Source organism: Anas acuta, chromosome 8 (genome assembly GCF_963932015.1).
Source record: "Anas acuta chromosome 8, bAnaAcu1.1, whole genome shotgun sequence".
Classification (NCBI taxonomy): Eukaryota; Metazoa; Chordata; class Aves; order Anseriformes; family Anatidae; genus Anas; species Anas acuta.
In genome coordinates this window covers 26,769,441-26,792,212 of record NC_088986.1, presented here as the reverse complement: position 1 = coordinate 26,792,212, position 22,772 = coordinate 26,769,441, and the positions used below count along the sequence as shown (strand labels likewise).

Sequence of the window (22,772 nt, the reverse complement as noted above, 5' to 3'; positions counted from 1 at the left end):
AAGATTTAGCACAGATGCTCTTCAAAAACATTTTTTAAACACACATGTAGATCCAGAGGCCAGGACATCTTTCAGTAAAAGAAAAAGTTTAGCTATTTTAAATCATTCCAAGGAGAAATAAGAGGAGAAAAATATACTTTATTACCCTTTTTTGTTTGTTTTTTACAGTGGAATGCAGCAAGAAAAGCATCATCTTTGTTCTTTTAAATCCACGCATAGACAACATACCAGTTTAATTGAACTGTTATCATTTATGCATACAACCAGGACATTTTGGCAAGCAGCACAGGGACTGGTAACTACTCCAAGTTGCTCACTTCTGAATAACCTTCTGTTTGTTTCTGCTGCTTTCCCTCAAGCTTTAACTTTTATTGAGATGAAGTCAGCTAAGATTCAAGTTAAGCTGTAAGAAACACAAAAAAAGGACGACAGTAGTGCAAAAGGTGCTCTAGGTAATCCCCAGTGCTGCTCTTAAATCTCTCACTCAGACAAAAGGCTAGGCACAAAGGAACAGTACATTAGGAAGAACAATTGACCAGTATCACAGTAATTAAGCCAAGTGTTGTAATCAGAACTCTTCAAGGATGCAACAGTAACAAACTGAATGCTTTCTTATGCAAGTCCTACGCAAAATCACTTCCTGTCTTTAAGAAGATGCCCAATTTAGTATTACTTTTGAATATGCATCCTACAGTATCTTGAACTTAACCTTGCAAAGCTTATTTAAACAGACTTTTTAATCTCTCGTATTCTCTTCTACAACCTGTATTAAAATCTTCTCAAGAAGTCAGGTAGATCTAAAATACATCAAATGGGTTGATCCAGATAGATCCACAGCTAGAAAACACTAGCAGAAGAAAATTGGGTAAATACAGGTGTATTAACACCAGGAGGGAACATAAGGCCCAGACAACATGAGAAGTGATAAATGATATGTTAAAGAGCTGAATGCACCGCTACAATAAAAACAGCATAAGTAAATCATGAATATACATTCATTAAAGCCAAAAGAAAGTAGCAGCACATATCAATAATAACAGAACTTTTTACATAAGGATTAAGCCTGCTGAAGTGCATCAACACTAAGGCACCTCATACAGCCTGCCGTTACCTAAAATCCTGGAGATACTTTGAGTGCAGCAGGCAAGCACACATGCTTGTCCCTAACCGCCTTATTTAGATACCATAACCAAAACTGTTCGGTTGCTTCATCTTTTACCAGCATCTAATAGTAATAGTGGCTCACTACTTCAGATACAAGAACAACCAAGTGCTCCAAACAACCCACCCAACTGTGCAAATAGACTACACTTGAGTCCATGTGGACTAATGAAACATTTGACTTTAACATGGCTGTTACAAGCAAGCAAAGCGTAATCCAAGCCACTCAAAGATGTCTAGAAATATTAATGCAAATCTCAAGAGGAGGTGAAGCGAAGCCTGAACATGACGTGCTATGGCACAAGCCTTGTCTCAAGATCTAAAAAGGGTGTGCAGTAAACCATGTCAGAACCTAGTTAGATGGAAAAAAGTGTATAAATGAACACAGATTTAGATCTGAAATAGCACAGTAAACATACCCAACTCAGAAAACAAATCCTGAACTCAATGCAAAGCCCAGCCCGAGACTACCACAAGGTAAAAGAAATTAAAATAGAAAAACATCCAGGTAGTTTTGGTAGCAATTAATGTTAATGGTAAAACATTAATTTTTACCACAAATGTTAATGTGACTTCGCTGTAAGTCTTAAATCTCATAGCTCTGACAGATCAAGTCTTCCCTACAGAGGCTGGGGGGAATTACCTAGGAAACTAGAATAAATGACTACAATGGGGTTTCCCAATTCCTGAGTAGGGAAATAAAAGGCCGATGTGCAACAGACAGAATCCCTCAGCACTGAGGGAGCCATATCAAGTTCTTTCTCCCTTTCATCACTCCCAAAATATAAACAGAACGAACAAGGTACTAAAGAAGAAAAAAAGACAAATCTGGACATCAAATGGAACATCTCCTTTATTACACAGTGATGGCACTCGGACTCCAAATTAACACCTACAAGCAAACACAAGGAATATCAACTGACAGCAAACATGCCACAGCTCAGAAGAGGCAGGGAATCATTGATTAAAAATATTAAAAATGGCAAATCCTTTAGGTTTAAAACAGTGTCTTACATCAGTGTCCAATTTGAACATTTAATTTGCCCCACTGATGACAAACATAAAATCACAAAGTCAAGGTCCAAGCCTTTTCATGTTCAGCGGCAAACCCCTCTTCCATCTTAACATGATCTGAAATTCAAACATTTGCAACAGGGTTTTTAATTTGATGTCAAGGCCATTTCGTGGCGTAACTGGAAATAACAGCAGAATGATCAACATTCCCAGGTAACCGCAATAACCCTATTCTATCTGTTTCTAGGGTCGTTACAATTTTATATTTACATAATTTGAATATGAAGATCCCAGAGCAGTAAGAGGCGCAAGCGGAGAACCTAGACAACAAATGGAAGAATCTAGGTCAAAATGGGAGAGAGATTCTCCTAGAAATTAACTCAACTGCAAACATGAGACGGGATGGAACAGCTTATACAAACGGTACTTCAACTTGTCTTTTCCTATCCCTTTTCCATTTGCTTTGCTCTAGTTGCAGAAAACTGCCACGCTTTCCAGGCTTTGCAAAAGAGGGAAAGGCAAACAAACAAAATGTTTCCTATCCTTCTTAGAGGGTGAACAATGTCACTCTCTAAGAAAACAAGATGTACAAAAGACTCTTTCAAGTCCATCTGGACTAAATCTGGAAGCTAAAATATTTCTATGAATAAATAAGTCTTCTCACACATCTTAAACACTATCAAACCTACTCAAGCTCCAATTGTCTTCTTCCACCTCAGAGGAAGGCATGCTACCAGAATTCAATGCTGCAAGTCCAACATCTGCTGGATATGTGAATAACATTGCACGTAACATTTGGATCCACATATTGTTCGGATAAGATCATCATAGCAACAGGGAGATGTGCTCACAAACTCATTTTTTCATATCAGCAGTTGCTCATTAATCTTGACTTTCCCAAGCCCTCTCATGTTTGCTGAAAAATATAATGAAGTCTACACTAAATAAAGACTTGATGTCTTCTGATACTTGCAAAAAAATTTGAGCACTCCCTAGATGAGAATTTTTCATTAATCACATACTTGTGGTACTTTTAACACTTTGTGATGTGGTCAAAAACAAAGATTACCATTATCATTTTCATCAACTGGAAGCAAATATTACGGCTCGAAAAAGTTATGACAAACATAAGAAACTTATAAAAGCTCATTTGGGAAGACAGCTGTCCACTTGTATTCTGCCGCAAGACCATTCAAGAGCATAATCCTGAAATATTCACACTTAAATGTATACACTCATATAGAAGCTATAAGCTCATGCTAACAGTTTTAGAGTTCTTGACATTTCATGCCTAGCAAGTTGTATGAGCCGTGTGGGAATAAACAATGCAGTAGTCATTATTCCTGACCAAAACACAGAATTTATCTAGTGTTTGTAATTGTTTGCACTGCCACACCATGGCAATGCATTTCTAAAATTTTTCAAGGACTTTTCAATAAGGTTGTTGACAAGCTACAACATCATTCATCCTATTGATTCTCTCCACTCACCACTTATCCCAAAAGTATGATTTATGTTCTTTGGGGCTGAAAGGTTTTTTTTGTTATTTTAAGGGAGGCTTTTAGGGAGGCTACTGAGTGCTCGACCTTTACGTAAATCTATACAAACAGGAATAGGACCTAACAACTAAGGCTTTCCATATATGCCAAACATTTCATCAGTTTTACAAAACAGGTAGTATTTTCTTACTGGTTTTGTCCATGGCAATTCTGTAGAGAAGAAAGCTGAAACCTGACTATATCTTTGTCTGTTTCAGGGTGTACTTCAGAATGTGGGAGAACGAAGAAGGAGTTTATTGAGTGCCATTCATCCCAAAACAATCCATCTCACATTAAAACGCTACCCCTGAAAGCAACTGTACAGCTGGTTTCTTAGGCAAACAACTACAGGTTTTTTTTGTTTGTTTTTGTTGTTTTTTTAATTCTACCACTGGGATCTCAGAGTAAAGATACAAACCTCTGGTTTTAATGACCATTGCATTTTTACCAGCTCCTTTCTCCTTCCTCACTCTAGGCTTTAGTATCTTTACAAAAATACGCTATGCCTTGACACGTTCCCAACATTCTGCAGCTTTATTTTGACTATTTGTTGAAGTTCTCAAATTTTACTCTGGAAAATTTTTACTCTTTTATCTTGCTCTGTAAATTCACAGCTTAAAATGCGAAACAACTGAAGTTGATCTCAAATATCTCAGTTTTACTGAAAATTTCCCAAGTGTTTTTTCCTCTTCTCTCTTCCTGGAAAGGTACATAAGTTGTTATAACAACTGTTGTTCTTTGTTGTGTTGATTTTGGTGTGTGCATCTCATGCACATCTGCCTGATCTTCCTGGAATCTGTTAAACCTGAGGGAATACTAACACACCAGGATCCTCAACTTCAGCATGACTTTCTGCTGCATCATTGCCCGGATTTCCTTTGCGCTAACAGAGTGACGAAAATGATCACAGACTACATGACCTTACTATACGCATTCAGTGTTTTCACAGCAGTTTCTTCTTTTAAATAAACATGCTTTTCAAGCATTACTGGAGAGCTGGCTACACTAGATACTATCTTAAATCCTTTTTAAACATGCTTTTTAAAATTAGGTACTTGTTTGATTGGTTGGAGCTGACATCTGATCCTGTTGATTTTTTCAAATCATTATTACTGCGTATTATTTCTAGATATCTATTACAGTGCCCTACTGCTGCTATTTAACCAATTTTGAAATGAGGTGTATTTATTCTTTACTGACAGGATTCAAAAATTAAAAACAAAGTTATGTTCATATGAGATCACTTGTATCATACAGAACACCATGCACAGGCACACCACTTCGATTATTTAAAAGCAGAGTAACAAAGTTGTTTTTCTGACAATATCCAGATAGCCTTTTCCCACAGGACTTCAAATACTGCTCCTGAGCCCAGCGAGCGCCTATTGACATCAGCAAGCTCCAAATCTAATCCCAATTCCCATTTCTGCAACGCATGAGTCTGAAATTTCCTTCAGACATCAGGGATAGCAACAATTTGTTGCGGCACACTGAACAGCACAGACACTGTTCGAGGGGCGTGCAGGGCTCAGAGCCCAAAGAACAGGCACCAACCTTAGTTGTTGATTCTGGCACACAGGTAGAAAGGAAGAACCTGACAGCCCTGTACTAGTGAAAAATGACTCTCCAGCATGGAATTCGCAATGAAAACACTGTCTGGCACCCCGCATGCGTGGGAGGGCATTTCATGCTCCGTCAGGAACTTAACGCAGCAACAATGAGATTTACTGAAAGAAAGGTGACTGAGTGGGAACGGATGAACAATGCAGAACTGAAGGCAAAACATGGGGGTTTTATGCTCAGAAAGCATGGTTTGAGAACCTATTTCTGTGTGATGTATCCCCTCTCTTTTTCAAGTTGTCAGTCTACAAAACAGAAATTCTGTGCTAGATTTGGAACAGAAGAAAACCCTCATCCTTTAACAGCTGAAACAGCTGATGCCAATACTTACACAGCACTTACGCACTGAAGTCATACTCGTGGGATTGCCTGCTTCCCTCTTTCTTCACCTGTCCCTCACTCTGTACATGCTGCTGCTTCAGCTTCAGCCCTACTTTCCATAAAAATAACTGCATACACCCTTCTTTCACTCTAATCATAGAGATCAAAGTCTCTCCAAAGCGGAGCACAAAGTTCGAGTCAAATTTTTGTATGTTTTGACGTAATATCTGAAAGCAATTCATTTACCCTGAGCTATTAAATATAAGTTTCACCATTATAATCAAACATTTTGTAACCAGCGTTTCCCAAGGCTGGTAAGAGGCCTATAACTATATGGACAGCATACAGCTACTACCACCATGGCACAGGGTTTTGCTCCACTGTTTAAAAAAAAAATTGACAAATATATTTCAAAAACAGATGATTTTGATCACTAGGGCATGTTTTTTCCATTTCAATCTTAGTTCCTTGAAAGCATATTGCTCATTTACAGTTGACACATTTCTCATCTTCCCCCCGTTAGCGTGCTTACTCATTAAAATCTGTCATAAAGCAGAATTTTATCCTAAGATCACAAACTCAGGTGTCTGGGTTTAAAAAAACTACTTAAATTTAACTGGAACTTTTAAAAGTACTAACTATGTAAGGCTTCACATCACCTCAGCAACAGTTTATTTACATCTCAGCACTGAAAAGTACTTGCCAACTTCTGACAACTCAAGACAGCTCCTGTCTGGCTCCCTGGGTATTCAGATGTTTCAAAGGCTGTGGAAATCACACAAACAACACCCATTTGGGTCAACAGTCTGAGAAACTCATGTGTCTCAGAGGCTTTCTAAGCCTTCCTATGTTATTTGTTTTTGCCTGTAATCATTCATATTTTGGGCATATTTAGGGAGAGCAGTTTGGAGAATTATTTTTAGAAACAGCAAAGTTTCTACTGCTGCATGCAGTAGCAGGAAGAATCTGGGGCGCTGCTTTTTTGGCCTTTTGTATACGTACAATATTCAATTCGAATTCAAGCAAGCTGGAGATTTAGGACTACATTTGAGCGGTCATTCACAGGAATAAATAATAATTAAGGGGAAAGTTCAGAAGCAAAAAACAACTGGAAAATTAAGTTTGCTTATTCTCAACACTAGCAATGGCAAATCAGAATTTCCAAAGAGGTACTTTATTAGAAATGAAATCCCATGCCACTTCAAATGCTCTCAAGCTAACTGTGCAAACATGTAACTTCAGTTATAGAACCCACTCAGCATAATGCTATTGCAGAGGCTAGTAAAAAAATACAGATTAACAGACCTGTTGCACACTGCAACCTTCACCTGCATGCAAGCAGTCACACAAGCGTGTAATGCCAGCAGCTGAACAGCAGAGCCATTATGCGCCCAGAGGTGTGCCCTGCACAGCTTTTGGAAGGATTGCACAGGCTTGTTCAGTTTGTCATCTCCACCTCTGCACAAGCAGCTGTTACTTCACACACAGTTCATCTCGCTAAAGAATCCCACAGACCCATGTCTTCCAAATTTGTCGCTGCAGTTTTACCTGGCAGCTCTGCATGAAAGGTGACAATGGCCACTGAACAGGCCAAGACTATAAAAAAAACACTGCTTGCAAGCAAGCACATCACCACCCATAATACTGAATTAACAGTACCAGGAATACTAAGTCCATTTAAGCTGTATTGTGGCAACAGAAGCAGAACAACTTCAAGTCTCTGGATCTAATTTTACTTTGGGATGGGAAATTGTAAATACCTTGGATGGAAGACTTGTTTTTTGTTGTTGTTGTTTTAAACAACTTATTCTACTTACATAAAAACATGTTCTAAAATAAACTCTGTTACAACTACAAGTAAAGAGTGTCAGAGACATTTGTGCTGGGCTAAATTCAGCCTTAATTCAGAACTTGTTTACTTGTATTCAATTATACAGCAATAATTTGTACTGTAAAATATTTCTTCAAAATCAGACTGCTTAAAAACAGGCTGGGTACATTCCTGTAGCAGGAAACATGAAAACAATCAATGAATTAGAAACTACAATAATAAAAGACATTAGGCATACACATCAAAGATTTGATGCAAACGTTAAGATATCTGGTTTACTAAATACCTGAATAAAACATTGATACCGCACAAAGACAGTCAAAACCAGCTATTTCCTCTGCTACTTGCACAAAAGGATTTTTTTTTCTAAAATAAGAAACGTACTAAATTTGTAAAAAGACCGTTTTAACAAATGTTTTATTTTAAATATAATTTATGACAAAAGACATTCAACATCCAGAAGTAACAAGTGAGATTACCAGCTTTATCTGTTTAAAAAAAAAATGAAAAAGGACCAAAAACCTGACAAAAGATTCAGAAAAGGATATTTGGGTTAATACTATTCACTGAGCCTTGTCAAACACTCAGTCACACTGCAGCCCTGATTCATGCCAGCACTCTTAGATCAGATTTACCTCTGCATCTACTTACAAAAAGGGCAGCACATAAAAGTTAGTGAAAGTACAATACCTTAAAAAAAATGAAATAACGCTTGAAATATAACAAATTTGAATAAATAACTATTTTTGCTACTACCTCAGTTAAATTCTAGATCCTTTTCTGTGGAAATAGGGTAATGATACTGTATGACTCAAAAGCAGAAACCGAAGTTGAACTGAACATATGCTGGCAACGACAGATCAAACAGATACGTGGGAGGCTGTGAACAATATACTGGAAAAATCTTATATATATAGAATAACTAGTGACAGGTTTAGAGAAGACTATACTTATGGCTGTGTAAATTAGAATAGGCACATTAACCTACCACAGCTGTACATGAGCTTTACAGCGGGCTAGAAAACCCAATAGCTTGAAAAAACAACTGGCAGCAAACAAAATTGCAAGGGAAGATACATGAACGAATTTCAAGGGCTTGAGACAGAAGAAACATGCTGTGTATCACATGGTCTTACAATGAAAAGGCCCAGGGTTTGATTCCACCTTTTTTTTTTTTTTTTTTTTAAATCAGAAGTGATTTCACCACGTAGTGCTCACCCACATTTTGTCATCTTCACATACTTTTCACATCCACTTTTAACTCAGCATCTTTCAATCATGTTTAATTTCTCTCTACTTTTCACACCTTCAAAAATTTCCACCACGGATTTTCCTCTACTCTTTATTAGCCTCCAATTTCAATTTAATTCCTCTGCTTTCTTAATTCTTCCCCACTGTGGTTCTTCCCCCAGTGAACGCCCATCCCTTAGTTACAATTTCTGCCCCACATCTACCAAAAAGGTCTTCCATCCTCAAGCAGCAGAACATGGGTGCCACTCAGGATATAATGATAAAAGAATGCTTACCTTTCCAAAGTCTCTTACATCAAACAAATCGAATGCTTCAAAAAGCTCACTTTTCTTCATCCCAAATATTTCACAACATGCTGAAAGGAAGGTCCTTATGTTCTTCAAGCAAAGAAACTAGGGGAAAGAAAATAAAAATGCTAAGTATTAAGTGAATCAATCAGAAATGTGTATGCTCTCTTTGGTCCCAAATATATTATAAAACTCATGAACTCAATTATTTTTAGTTTGGTTTGTTTTAAGTCAGCACTTCCACTATGCTATGAACTTCATACTTCAGTCAGATATTCCCTTCAGACTCAGAAGTGTTAACCAAATTCTGAATGGAGAATTTTCTTTTTACGTAAACAAAGAAATGCCAATATGCTACTAGATACAAGTTACTTTAAAAGCAGACTTACTTTTCAGTTTTAGACAGACAAGAAAATATAGAACGAAAGTAAGACTGCAGGGTTTCAAATATGAGTACCTTAATAAAGCTATTCATACAAATAAGTTATTCTACGTACACATCAAGTATCTTCAGTTGTTAAGGTGAAAGTCTAGTTTGAATGTCTAGTGATCACACGTACAAATTTAGTAAAGACCTTATGAATACATATTCTCCATGTGGACCACAAGAGGAGATGAAATTTGCAGTTGAAAGTACTCTACAATTTATCTATTGGAAATGTAATATCCTCAAACCACCTGGATTTCTGTACTGAACCAAGGGCTGTTTCCCCCTTTGTCTGCTTACAAGGGCATTAGCACCACAAAGCTGTCATTGCCAAGTCCTTCAGATCCTCTATGCAGTAAAGTACAAAGCAAAACACAGTATTTATAAGCAATGGCAGTTCAAATAACACAGCACTGTGCTGTGAATATGCATTTGGTAGGTACCTATAGAGCAGCTCAGTATTAGAGCAGAGTTCCTGGAGCTCTCCACATTGTAGTGGATGTGTAAGAACGTGGATTGTTTACATTACGACTGATCATAGCATTGCTGCAAGTTCTGACTTCACATCGTTTACATAAAAACAGTATTTTTGGAATTAGTACAGAACAAGTGTCACAACCATACACATCCGGAGTGCAAAGCAGTCCCCAGACTGCTCAGTCAGACGAAACGGGTCACTGCTTTGCCTTCAGCCTGGGACAACGAAACACCAACGCAACAGAGAGCCTGAATTCACCTCTGAGACAGAGCTAACCCACCAGGTACAGGAAAAGCAGGGCACCTGGTGGATCAGACTGATTAAGAAATTATACATGGAAAAGCACCGATCAACAGGAGAAACCTGAAGAGTGGACAGCTCCAGGGGCTGAGGACAAGGCGACAGCCAAGCTCTCCACAAAGCGCCACAGAAGCCATCACCACACAAGCAGGATGAGCCCTGGTGAGACTGACGACATCCACACAGGGCCTAAAGGGCCACCAGAGCTGGGACCTCGGCCCGGGCTCCCCTCAGCGCTGTCCGCAGGCCCACACCTGCTCCAGGCAGCTGGTGCTGGGCTGCGGCCACGGCTGCCCAGTCGGCACGCTGCAGTCACACTGGCCTGAGTTACACCTGCCAAAATTTGAGGAAACGTGCCTAGATTGCTCAGTCAGTATCACCAGAGCCCCTGGTTTCACACGAATTACAGTTTTCAAGTCACAATTACACAGTTAGGAGATACAGCCTGCTAACAGATACAAGGCATCGCACTCCTTCCACCCTAGCCCTGTCAGAAAGCGCCAGAGAATGAGTACGGAACAGCGATCCTTTTCTTTTTGTTATTATTATCATTCTTACAAGCCAAAGGCTACAAGGTTGCTCCATGAAGAGTACTGATTCAGCCTAAACACTGATTTACTTGCAGTGAAGTTCTCACAGCTGCTGATTTCTCTCCTCACTGAAAACACTCAGCTGCCTTTTTAACACCTAGAAATTTTTGAATTTAGGATCATTAGCAATGCCATTTCCCAACAAAAAGCTCACAGCTGCATTAAGTTGTTTACCTCTAAAGAAAACCTAAAGTTAAGGGAAAGATTAGAGCTGTCATGGGCCTGAAATCTGGCCTAGATCCACCACAGGTATTTCCAGGAGCTGCACTTGGCTTTTTAATGTAGCTAAGTGCTCAACGCATCAGCAGGTACACACAAACAAAATGCTCTTCCCACCCTGCAAAACTTCTCAAAGTTTCCCTAACAGAGGCCTGCTATAACAGAAGACAGATGGGAAAGCAAATTACATGAAATAAAGTTTTCCATTAAAAACAGCAGGCTAGGCAATGTTAAAGCACCTATGTTGCAAGTAAGAAATGAAATCCTTAGGTATGTTCTAACAGAAAAACCAAAGAAGATTCCAGCCCTCCTCCCACCCCCCCATTTTGTCTTATATTCAATACTCACCAATTCATTAGGTGGCAAATTGCATTTATCATGTATCATATGTTAAACAGGCTTGACATAATTTTAATCTAATATTCAATAACCCCAAGACAACACAGCAGTTACATTGCATTTCTTGTAGGATCCAGAAACCACAGACTACGCGTTTGTCAAACCTACCTGCACTTGGGGTGGGACCACATCATCAATTACAGCGTGCCAAACAGTGCCTTTACCAGAACAGGCCTCCGGACAACACAGACCAACCTCTGCTAGTCCAAAGAAACCTTAGTGGGTTTAGCTGAGCATCTCATGATTCATGAGCCATCAATTAGCTCTTGCAAAACTGAAAATGAAAGGCTTATTTCTGAACTATTAAGCTAACCACAGCAGCTACCTGAATGCACCTCAGACGACTAAAGCTATGTTCATATTATATGCACATATTTTTGAATAAAGCATATGAGAAAATAAAGTATTTACAAAGCATGTTATATACTACTTATATTTTCCAAAAGTCACTTAATTATACTATTCAGAAAGCTTTCAGAAAATTTTCCAGAATGTTATATTGTAATCATCTACAGAAACAATTTTCTCAATGAAAACAAAGATTTTTATCACTGTGGTTATTGTATGAAGAAGTGCAAATTAGTAAAAGAAACCTCCAAATTAAAAAAAGTGCACACACGTAAAACTGAGGAAGCTCTACAGAAGACAACCCTTCTCACTGGCAATAAGAGAAAGGCAGCATCAGTCTGCAGTCTCTCACTTATATGTATAGTCCTCAGGATATTTGGAAACCTACTACATTTTTGTGTTTCATTTTCAAACAAAAACATTATGCTTTGGTACACCACAGGGAGATCAAAGGCATGACGAGCAGTTCTCATACAGATGCAAGGAGAGCTAGACATCGCTCATCTCTGAAAGTCTCCTCCACAGGAAATGTTGTCTTTCAGTTCAAGAACTGGTGCTTCTTCAGTAGAAGGCAACTTAAAAACATACTTTTAAAAAAAGTTTTGTTTGTTTGTTTGTTTTTTTAAAAAAGGGGTTCATTGCAAAGGGTTCATTGCTATGTTAGGACACCACAACCTAGGAATCTTAATATGTGGATTGCTAAACAAAATTATTACAGTAGGATGGTTCAAGCCACAAGTCCCAAAACACATACACTAGTGAAAAATAAAGCTCGTCTGTCTCTTCTTCAGGTGTAACACAAGAGGAGAGCACACACAGAGACGCACCATCAAAAATCACCATCCATAGGGATGGCCAGGACCCTGCAAACAGATGGAAATTGGGGATAACTCCAGCCAACCCCACCGCCCCCTGCACAGAAATGGATGTTCATCTGGCAGCAAGGCTGGAGAAATTGCCACGAGATATGTTTAATATGACAAGGAGAAAAAAATTCCTTTCAAAATGCGTGCAGATTATTCAAGGTATTTCTAAAGCACCCTGGGTGCGCCACCACACAGGTACTTACACTTCTACAAACGGATGATGTTGTCATTGTCAGGGCTGCTGAGATGTTACCACTCCTTTGATAAGCCCTTGTGTTATTTAATGCAACAGATCAGAGTTTTAGTGACCTCTGGTATGCTCTGCACTGCATTTAATTTTGCAAGAGGTATTAAGGTAATATGTATAGAACTGAAGAAACAAAGAACAAGTTTGCAAAAAAAAATCTACCACCCAGAAAAAAAAAAGCAACAGATATAGTTTATGTAATTGGTACTGTATTTGTAAGAACTTAAATTGGGTAAGAGTGGGCAAACCAAATTATACTTAGTTCCACAGAAAAAGCATGCTGTTTGCTACTGTAACGCTTGCTACTCAACACAAAAAGCAGCATTTATTTCAGGCTTTCCAACACAGCGCATGGTTATGGGTGCTGACAAATGTATAGAAAGACTTTACAAAGGGAATTGAATAGAAATGACTTATTAGACACAAAAAGCACAGGCAGGACTATAGCTGCCCAGAGGGAAGACTGATTTCTCTAGCCAGTCCTCTAATGAAGTGAAACATGAAATGCAAAAGAAAAAAAAAATCAATTTCCTATTCCCTCTATTTCTATAGAGGTAGAGGTATTTCTCAGAAAATATGTTTTAGCAATGAAGTACTTCAATGGAAGGTAGGTCTGTTGGTAGAGACCATATTCATACCCAAACGTACCTTTTGTACTAAAAGTATTCCTAAGGGAGTTCAGACACCAACACAAAGAGCTCTGAAGATCAAATTCTGCCGTTAGACATTTATGTGAAATTCCAACATAGCAACACCAGTCAGGCAAGTGAAAACCCAGCTCCAGAAACTACAAGTATTTAGAGCGGGCAGAATTCTAATCCACACTTACTACTTCTTTTTTTTAATTGCTAAGAGTGGAAAACACAGAAATTCATCTTTATTTCCCCTTTTATTATAGGGCTTTCGCCATAAGCAAGGAAGCAAGCTTTCCTCATATTTGTACCCGTACCAACAGCCATTCATAGCACGCAGGACAAGCCGGGACCAAACACTAAGCACAGACCCAACAGAAGTCCGAGCACCTCAGACAGCCTGAAGAGGCGCTCGGCTACGAACGGGCAGGAATACAAAGCAGCCCACTGTTACTCTATGTCAGGGGGAAGGTGTTTTTTTTCCTTTCCTTTTAAAAATAAGCTGGCAAACTAGATTCCACTGCTTCTTAAACAGGCACCATTACTCTTCCAGACATCCCACAGCTACCCCTCCATCGCCACACTTTGCAGGCCTTGTGATGCCGCAGTCCCAGCTCTACGCAGGCTGCAGGAGGCTCCCAATAACAGCCAGCACTGTGGCCAGTCACTCAGCAGCAGCCCTGTAGGAGCTATGACAAGAAGTAAAAGCACAGGAGAAGAGGATTTTGGGGTAGCCAGTTGCCCTCTCAAACCACCTTACCACTCTTCCTTTGGGAAGAGCGGGGCCTGTCAATGAGAAAGACTTCTGAACACTTCCCCTCCTGCCAGACCTCTGGCAGCGCTACGTGATGAACCGCACAGCTGGAGCTACTGGCCCATGCCTATACAGCCACATCAGCCACGCAGCCCAAAGGGGCAGCATCTTGGGTAACAGCAACCATTAGTTACAAAAACAGCTGAGGAAAGGCCAGACATTCAAAGCAAGTGTATAAAAGGGAAGTAATCAGGTGAGCAAATGTGGCCTCAACTCATGCATCTCAGAAGGAAAAATCTTTTGTTTTGCTTTCTGATTTTGTGCAATTCTGATGGTGCGTGCAAGAAAGCACATACAGGCTTGTGAAGATGGGAGACTTTTTTTTGTCAGTCCTTATCTATGGCCCTAGAGAAAGCAGAATTAAGCAAAAAAGAGAAGGCAGCAGAACAGCAGAGGAACAGACCAGACCCCTGCTGGAACACCTCCATGCCCTTCCCATGCCCCAGCACTTAGCGCTGAACACAGGCTCCTTGCCTTTCCTGCTCACTTTTGGGGATGCTGATGAGAAAAGATTAGCTGGACAGATCTCATTTTTATTTCCACCCCTTTGCAGAGAATACACACAAAAAGTAAAATTCTTTCAGCCATATCCAATAAAGGAAGAAAATTGGGTTCTTACAGCTAGATTTGATCTTTGGTAGCAAAGACTCCTCTTTGCAAGCCAGGCTGGACAGTCTCCCAGCAGATGCCATCTGACAGACCCATCCCGAAAGCAGGGTTACCGAAACAGCTGCACACTATACCTCTATTAAATGTCTTTTTTTTTTCCTTTTTTTTTTTTTTTTTTTTAACCATTGTCACCATCCAATGACTGGGTACTCAGACAAAGCAGTGACCCGCTGTGATACTGGCAGAACTGCATGCTCAGGGTTAACAATTCATCACAGAAATCATTCCTGGCTCCTTCACGCATTTCAGCAGCCAAAGCAGATTAGATTAGTTCTGCTCTGCCAACAGGGGTAATTATCACTATATGCAGTAAAAATAGCTGTAAGGATTCTCAGTGAATGAAGTACGGACCCAATGATGAAGTCTTAATTCAGCATCTATTAATGTCTTCTCCTGAGCCAGCAAGAAGGAAAAGCAATATTGAAATCACGAACAGAGGTTTAATATTTGTATTGTCTGTGTGCAACTTTTCTTGTGCAGATCTTTTAGATTCGAAGTCCTGCTGAGGCAGGTGACACAAAAGGCTGTAAGGAATGTGAAGACCATGTCCATGGGAGAGGATGAGTGCTCCTACTTTCAGTACACTAATGAAAGCTAAAAGGTCATCTCATGAGCTTCTTGGGTTTGAGTGCAACAAAGCCACAAATGAGTATTACTCTGACTCCTGGATAAAATATTAACTTGTAAATGACCTTTAAAAAAAAAAAAAAAACAACAAACACAGGAAGAACACACAACTCACACCAAAGGAATTCAATTTTAAAAGTTCTGCATTTGGCCTCTTGATTTGTAAACCATCTCCATCGTTCAGATAATCGGTGTTTTTAAAGCTGTAAACAGAAGCAAACGAGCCAAATATTAAATACTCCTAACCTTCATCCTCCAGAAGGGACTGTCCAGAAATATCTTTATTTCTGTTACAAAGCAGACACACTAATAATGCTGCAGGGATCAGCACACTGAGTTCTGGAAGAAGCAGGCTCGTTAGCAGCATCTCAGCTGCTTACAGCCTGTGCTTTAGCTGCTCACATAGCCACTTAAGGCAGGAATCATTTTCTGGGTAGCAGAACATGCAGGACTGGTGCCACAACGTAACGGTGAAGAATTTTGCTTCAAGTTGTGCTTTGCAGAGAACAGCAGGCATTCCTTAATTCGGAGAGGATGCTTCAGTGTGAAATCCTAGAGGCAGAGCAGCCAGGGAGATCTGTAGAGTTACTCGTTACTGGATGCAGGCTTTCTTTGAAGGCCTACACAACGTACAGGATGCTGTATGAACTATAAAACATATTAAATTCCTTTGAACCACTGCTAACACAGTATGAATATTAATAGCATGTTCTTTATTTGCCCAGTTAATGTAGTAATTAAATATTCATGACAAAGCTCTCCTTAAAATTCCTAACTGACTACTATTCAATTGTGTCTACTGCATTTTGGCTTGAGTATGGAGGATTTTTTTTTTAAATGTACATTTGCTCTTCTCTGTGCTTCAAAGAAAGAAAATGGAAATGGAAACTTGAAAAAGCTGAGGAAGCACAAAGGATGCTGAGCTTTTGTTCGTACTGATATGGGGTGAAGGGAGGTCAGGAAAAAAAATTCAGGACTTGTATTCCTGACTCTCTCCTCAGCTATGCTGGCACTACAGCACCGATTGAACGCGAGGGCAAAGAAGCATTTAAATCATCTGTGCTTTTTAAATCAAGCTCTCCTACAAGCCATGAAATTGGCAACTTCTAGTAAACGGTCACGGAATCCCATTCAGCCAACACTTTCCACGTCCCAGCACGTACACTGGAACAGGCATCACCAGGTTGGGGGAAGAAAGAAGCCTTTTCTTTTGCCCGTTGCAAGGTGAGGAATATAACAGAGCTTGGGGAAAGCACACAGTCACTAAGCAGAGAGCAATTTGTTTAGCATAGAGCCCTACGTACAGGAATTCCCCAAGTAATCAGTGTAATTAGTGAGAGGCAGGGGTGGGAGCTCAGGACAGCATCCTGTTGCAAAGAACAGTTTTGGGGGAGCCCTTTGCACCCTGCTTGCAAGACTTAACAAGTCTATCCTGCATTATCTCGTCAAAAAGAGCAGTAATTAGAATACTGCATTAAGTATGCAAAGCACACCAGTTAGCTAGGGGCTTTCTGTGCTCAGTTACCTTTCCAAGTGACTAGCCCTATCCGTCTCATGTCCTGAAGCTGCATCCCTAAGATGTCTTCCTCTAAGTATCTCGGTGTTATATGAATAAATCCAAAAGGCAGGAATACAAAGGAAACACGGAACTGTCCTGAGAAGAACAGGAATAGGAGAAAAACAGCAGCAAGGAAATGAAGAGAGTACCACAGGAAAAGGAACAGGAAAGGAAGAGCCACACTGAAAACAAAGGTTAAAAAAGAAATCAAAACAGACTGAAAAAAAATGAGTGAAGTGGTTGTTCCCACTGTATAAGAGATTTGACTCTAATAATTAAACCACAGGAGAAAAAAATAAATAAAAGCCTAACATAAGGGAACAGCATGTTAACTTCTTGGTGTTAAAATGCTTCAGGCAAACCTATTTATAAAACTGCCATTGTCAGTGAGATAGCGGTCACTGTGCTGGGAATTTTATTTCAAACCGTGCCACGGAAAACACTTCTGTTGGAGGCAGAACTGCAAAGGGCGCTTACTTTCTAAGATGCCTTTTTTTGGGTTCTAACATGAGGTTTCTGACCATTCACTTTTCAGCTTAGTTGAAGAAACATACATAACCTACAGCCTACCTGAAGTGAGAAAACTGCGAAACAGATGGAACATCTCAAACAAATTACCACCAATGTTTTCATGATTAAAAAAAAAAAAAAAAAAAAAAATCCACAACCCATGAAAAAGCTTACAGCTCAGTATGAAGTACAGATCTTCACACTGAGGGTAAAAGAGAGCACCCAACACATTTCATACTGCTGGCCTGGCACACTAAGATGCTGTTCTGTTGCATCTTAATATCTTTTATTCATGACTGTTTTGTTTTTACAAGTCTCTGGCATTACTATAACAACACAAGAAGAGGTTTTTTGCCTCTATTTGTGGAAGGGAAATTAATTTGGGGTGTGAGAAGCCCTGAGAAGGTGTGGCAAAAGATTTTCATACAGAAGTCCCCACCCAGAATTCACAAAGAAGATCTACACTTAACTTCAGCTTCATTACAGAAAAATAATCCCTTTACCTATCTATGCCTTTCCACACTCCTAAGAATCAGCCTTGTTCAACTCAACTCATCATCTGAATTGGATCTACTTTTAGGGATTAAGTTGTGGCCCCCTGTCCTGGACATGCCTACAAGGCCAGACCTGGATCTCAGCCACCAAAATTCCTTTAGAAAGGCTCAAGGTATAGATTTTTATTTTTTTTTTTATAATTTTTAAAATTAGCATGTACTTGCTTATGCTCTTTTAAGTACTGTTTCCAAACTTTATACATGACGGATTCAACATTTATTTTGAAAGGTCTCAAACTGTCAATACTGAATCGGCCACGGAAACTTGACCCAACTGAACAATCTTCCCTAAATTAGGGCGCGTGTATTTGAGATGAACCTAATCCAAAGAACTCCTACCCTCTTCCATTTCTTACTGGCGGATCACGTAAGCTCATATTCTATGATTTTCAATATAGAAGAACGACATTCTCACTGTCGATCATGTTAAGGCATGAGATTCATGAAATAGTGTTTTCTTGAATTGCCTGAGTACGCTTTTCCAAGCTCTTGTGATAACAGGATCAATTCCTAGCCAGACCTTAAAGTGTAGTACAGCTCTCTACAAATGCCCTAAAACGAGCATGGCTGTCCTCTATTTTAGGAATCCACTGCTCTATTTTTGCTAATGTGGCGTTTCAGGTTTGCAGTGTATTACTGCTCTCTGTAGCAAGGACAGGCTTTTCTGACATACTCAGGGAGCACTTCACGGACTGCCGGCTCCGTAAGTGGAACAGCTACGTCCAGAAGCCCAAACCACAAACCCGTAGGAATAGGCATCTCTGAGAAACCAATTCCAGCAGTGAACTTACAGGATTGGAGGTGAAAACTGTGTTCACTGAGTAAACTGACTGCATTTGTACACCTGTGTGATGTTCTCTGGAGCTTTAACATATTGACCATTGTACTTAGCAGGCTGAGTGGTTCTGATCCTTCTGCAATCTCTATTACCTCGTGCATTGCAGTTGAGCATTTCCCAGTAGCAATGCGGTATCTATTAAAAGCAAATCCAGTCTGCTTTCCTATTCCCAGATTCACAAGCCCTTATCAAGTAGGGCAATGGGTACCAGATGCGTCCAACCTTCCCACTCTCTAGTGGGATGAGAAGACTGCAGACAGGTGGCCTTCATTCACCAAACGCTCCAGCTGTGGTTCTGCCCCCAGCAGGGACACTGTGGATCACTGTGCTGTACCAGTGCCTCAACACCCAGCCTTGAACCAAGACAGGAACCAAGTTCAAGCCTGCATTTACTTGCAGCCTGCCCTGCCGTTTCCCCAGCGAGTGGAGGTGCAGGACCGTCCGTCCCCTCTCGTGAGGGGATGCCATACCCCAACAGCTCAAACAAATGCAGAGCTTGCTGCCAGGGTCAGCGTACACCTGACGAGACTGAATTGATTGCACCAGGAAAGCAGGAAGCCTGAGGCAGTAAGACTCTACATCGAACGTCTTGAGATATCACAGACAGGTAAAGTGGTTTTAAAAGCAAAAATACTGCAGACCAATTCCTTTTCTTCATCAAGAAGACTGCAGCACACCCTGCGCGCAGCCCATGTGGTTAACCAGCACACTCTGCCTCCCAGAACACGTTCTCAGGCAGGCCGTGTCACCCCAGGGCCTTCATGGCCTGCACTAACTACAGAAACGCAGATATTTAGAGTAAATTACTTATTTATTTCAACCTACGCTGAGGAAAAATGTGTAATACCATCTATTCCATAAATAGTTACAGCGATCTAAAACTCTGATACTTGATCTTGAAACACCACAGAAAGTCTTCCAGAGGACAGAAGGCATTTGGGCGATTTCTGACTTATTCGATCTGATCGTTTATAGTACTGCATTACCTCCAACGAGCATTAAGAGACACTTGCAGTGTTAATGACGGAGCTTTTCCAAAATACTTAAAAGCCATTACAGACCACACAACCCAAAATCTAAAAAGGAAAGATCCAGCAGACCACACATTCTAACTCTGTTTGCTGAAGAAGCATCTCCCAGTGCTTGTTTTGAACTTTCTACCTACTGCTTCCACTGGATCCCCCCTTCCATACAGGAAGGGACAGCAAACAGCTTGCTCCTTCCTCCCTCATACATCCATCATGATCTCCTCTTACCCTGATACTTTTCAAAGGTGAAAAAAACCTTCCTTCTCTGTTGAGCCATTCCTCACCAGAATGAGTTTCGTACCTTCAAAACCCCTGCTGCCCTTCTCCACCCCACTCCCGTGGAGTTATGCCCTTGTTAAAGCAGGAGGCCACAACTGCACAACACAGGCACGCTGCGGGTTAAGCAGGAGACTGCAGTGGCATAATGGGCCATGATGCATAATAGCATAATGAATGTTTTGGGCACAAAACAAGCTGCTACAAATGCACTTTGCAAAAACCCTGGGGTGCTACATCCTCCACAGATGGCTACCAAAACAGATTATTGCTCTGAAGAATCAGGTCCAGATGATCATGAGATACTGAGCGAGACAAAACAGTGGTTTGGTCCACAGCTGCAGTTCTTGTGATATTGACATAAACAGGACACAAACACATTCATGGTTCTCGGCTTCCAGAAAATGAGAGAAGTCAATTAAAATACGACATTAACAACATAGAAACTAATGCATTTATACCCATGTTCTTCATGTGGAGTCACTCTCAAATCCAGCCAGTGTTACATCAACTGTGCTCCACTCCTTCAGTGACATGTGAACCTCTTAATTCAGGAATTCCAAGTGAAATATAATATATATATATATATAATATATATATTTTATATATAAGTAGTTATCATGCGAGAACTGATAAAGTTTAGATCAAATTCTACCATTGGCAACGTTCAATCACAAAATCAGCTTAAAATATGCTGACACCTTACAAACCAGCAGGTTTCCTTCCTTCAGTATGCTGGTAAGCAGCGAGAGGTAAACCTGGCATAAGATGCTTCAGCCAAGTCCTGGCAGAGGTCTCTGCTAACAGGCTGCCTCCGCTTAACTTACCCCAGCTGCCTGCCAAAGCGAAAGGCATCACTGAAGCAGCCCAAACTTGTGTGGGAGATGTATCGATCACATAAACACCTACTTCACTACGATGAATTAGCAGCTGTGATAATCTCAGCAGCAGCAAACGGGTGAATGGTCATGGAAATTCAACCGTCACTTCCGTATGCGGCCCATCTGATCTCAGGGCTGAACCACGCTGACAGCCTGGCAGCAGCCTTCAAAACCCACTGATGAACAGCCCACGGCTTCTTCAAAGGATGGCAGTCCGGCACCCCAAAGTGAAACAGCCACAAGCGTGGAGTCACGATGAAGGATATTTATGAAAACACAAGATCTGAAATCCAAATTCCAGGGCACAAAATGGTGTTAGATCACCTAAAACAATGAAAGGGCGCACAGGGCAAATATAGCAAAATCCCTGCAGCAGAGAGCACTCTAGGGTTACCTGGGCTGTCACCCCGAGCCCTTTGCTACACCACAGCAGGAGTTTAAGTGGAGCACATCAGTGGCAGTGAAGCAGCCTGCTTTACCTGCCCCTGCTCCATGCCAAACATGACCGTAACTCCTTGTAAGCCCAGGGAGCCTGCAGTGACAGCCTTCACTCCTGCTATGCAGCCATCTCAGGAGAAGAACTGCAGAGTACTCCACCCAAACCCTAATCCCAGTTATAGATGCACAGCATGCTTTGAGTTCTGCCGCAGTACTTGCAGGGTCACGGGATGGTGAACTGTGCTAAGGATCACCCTAAAGCAATTTGCAGAACCCATCCCAGCCTCCAAGCTATTGACTTCCCGCTGAATGGCTCCCGATCGCTGCAGGTGTCCTGGTGGCCTCCCAAAAAGCAAGCTCCTGAGACATCCTCGGGAACACCTGCAGTGGGGATTCTCCATCCCCGAATGAAGGCCTGCATAAACGCTTGCCATTAGTTTCCTGCCTACATTTTTCTCCCTCCAATTTACTAAGAATACGCAGATGGGTGCTGGAAGCCTTCTCGCTCGGAGGGGAGCTGAGAAGCGCTACCATAGGAAATCGCTGCGCAGCGTGCTGCTGCTCTGAGAAACCTGGCGAAGGGGCTGAACCCTGCCTACTGCACTCAGTTAATTAAGCCTATTAAAATCATAAGGCACTTATATGGATAGAACAAATCCACTTACTATTTTAGCAGCAACATATGCTTGGAGGATGCAGAAATCAACTTTTTTTTTTTAAACCATAAGCATCCCCATCATCCTGAACTTAATAACATCAATAAAATTAAGTTTAAAAAGCGCACTAAAATCAGAGCAGACACTGCATATTTGCACAGAACCACACAAAAACCAACAGTCACTCTTGTCATGGCTAAAAAAATGTTTGCACGAGCCGTAATCTGTAACTAGTTTTGGCACTGATGCATACATAAAGGCAAACACAGCAACATATTGTAGAGTCAGTGAAAGCATTTGCCTGCCTCCAAGCTGTAGGCAGTTTTGTGTGTGTTTTTTTTTTTTTTTTTTTAAGCTATTACACAAAAGAACACATTCAAATCCAATACAAGCA

The 22,772-nt window shown here is 40.6% G+C and overlaps 1 protein-coding gene across 4 annotated transcripts in view; it reads right to left on the bottom strand.

Annotated features, from left to right (window-relative positions):
- Positions 1-22,772, bottom strand: part of VAV3 (vav guanine nucleotide exchange factor 3) — a 166,202-nt gene that overhangs the window by 126,976 nt on the left and 16,454 nt on the right. For 3 of the 4 annotated variants that reach the window (XM_068690042.1, XM_068690039.1, XM_068690040.1), the window contains exon 2: positions 9,012-9,128. In XM_068690042.1, the coding sequence (XP_068546143.1) occupies positions 9,012-9,071 (60 nt within the window). In that variant the 5' untranslated portion in view covers positions 9,072-9,128. Of the gene's footprint in view, positions 1-9,011; positions 9,129-10,786; positions 10,829-22,772 lie in introns of those variants that run through there. The other variant, XM_068690041.1, reaches the window with a different exon arrangement.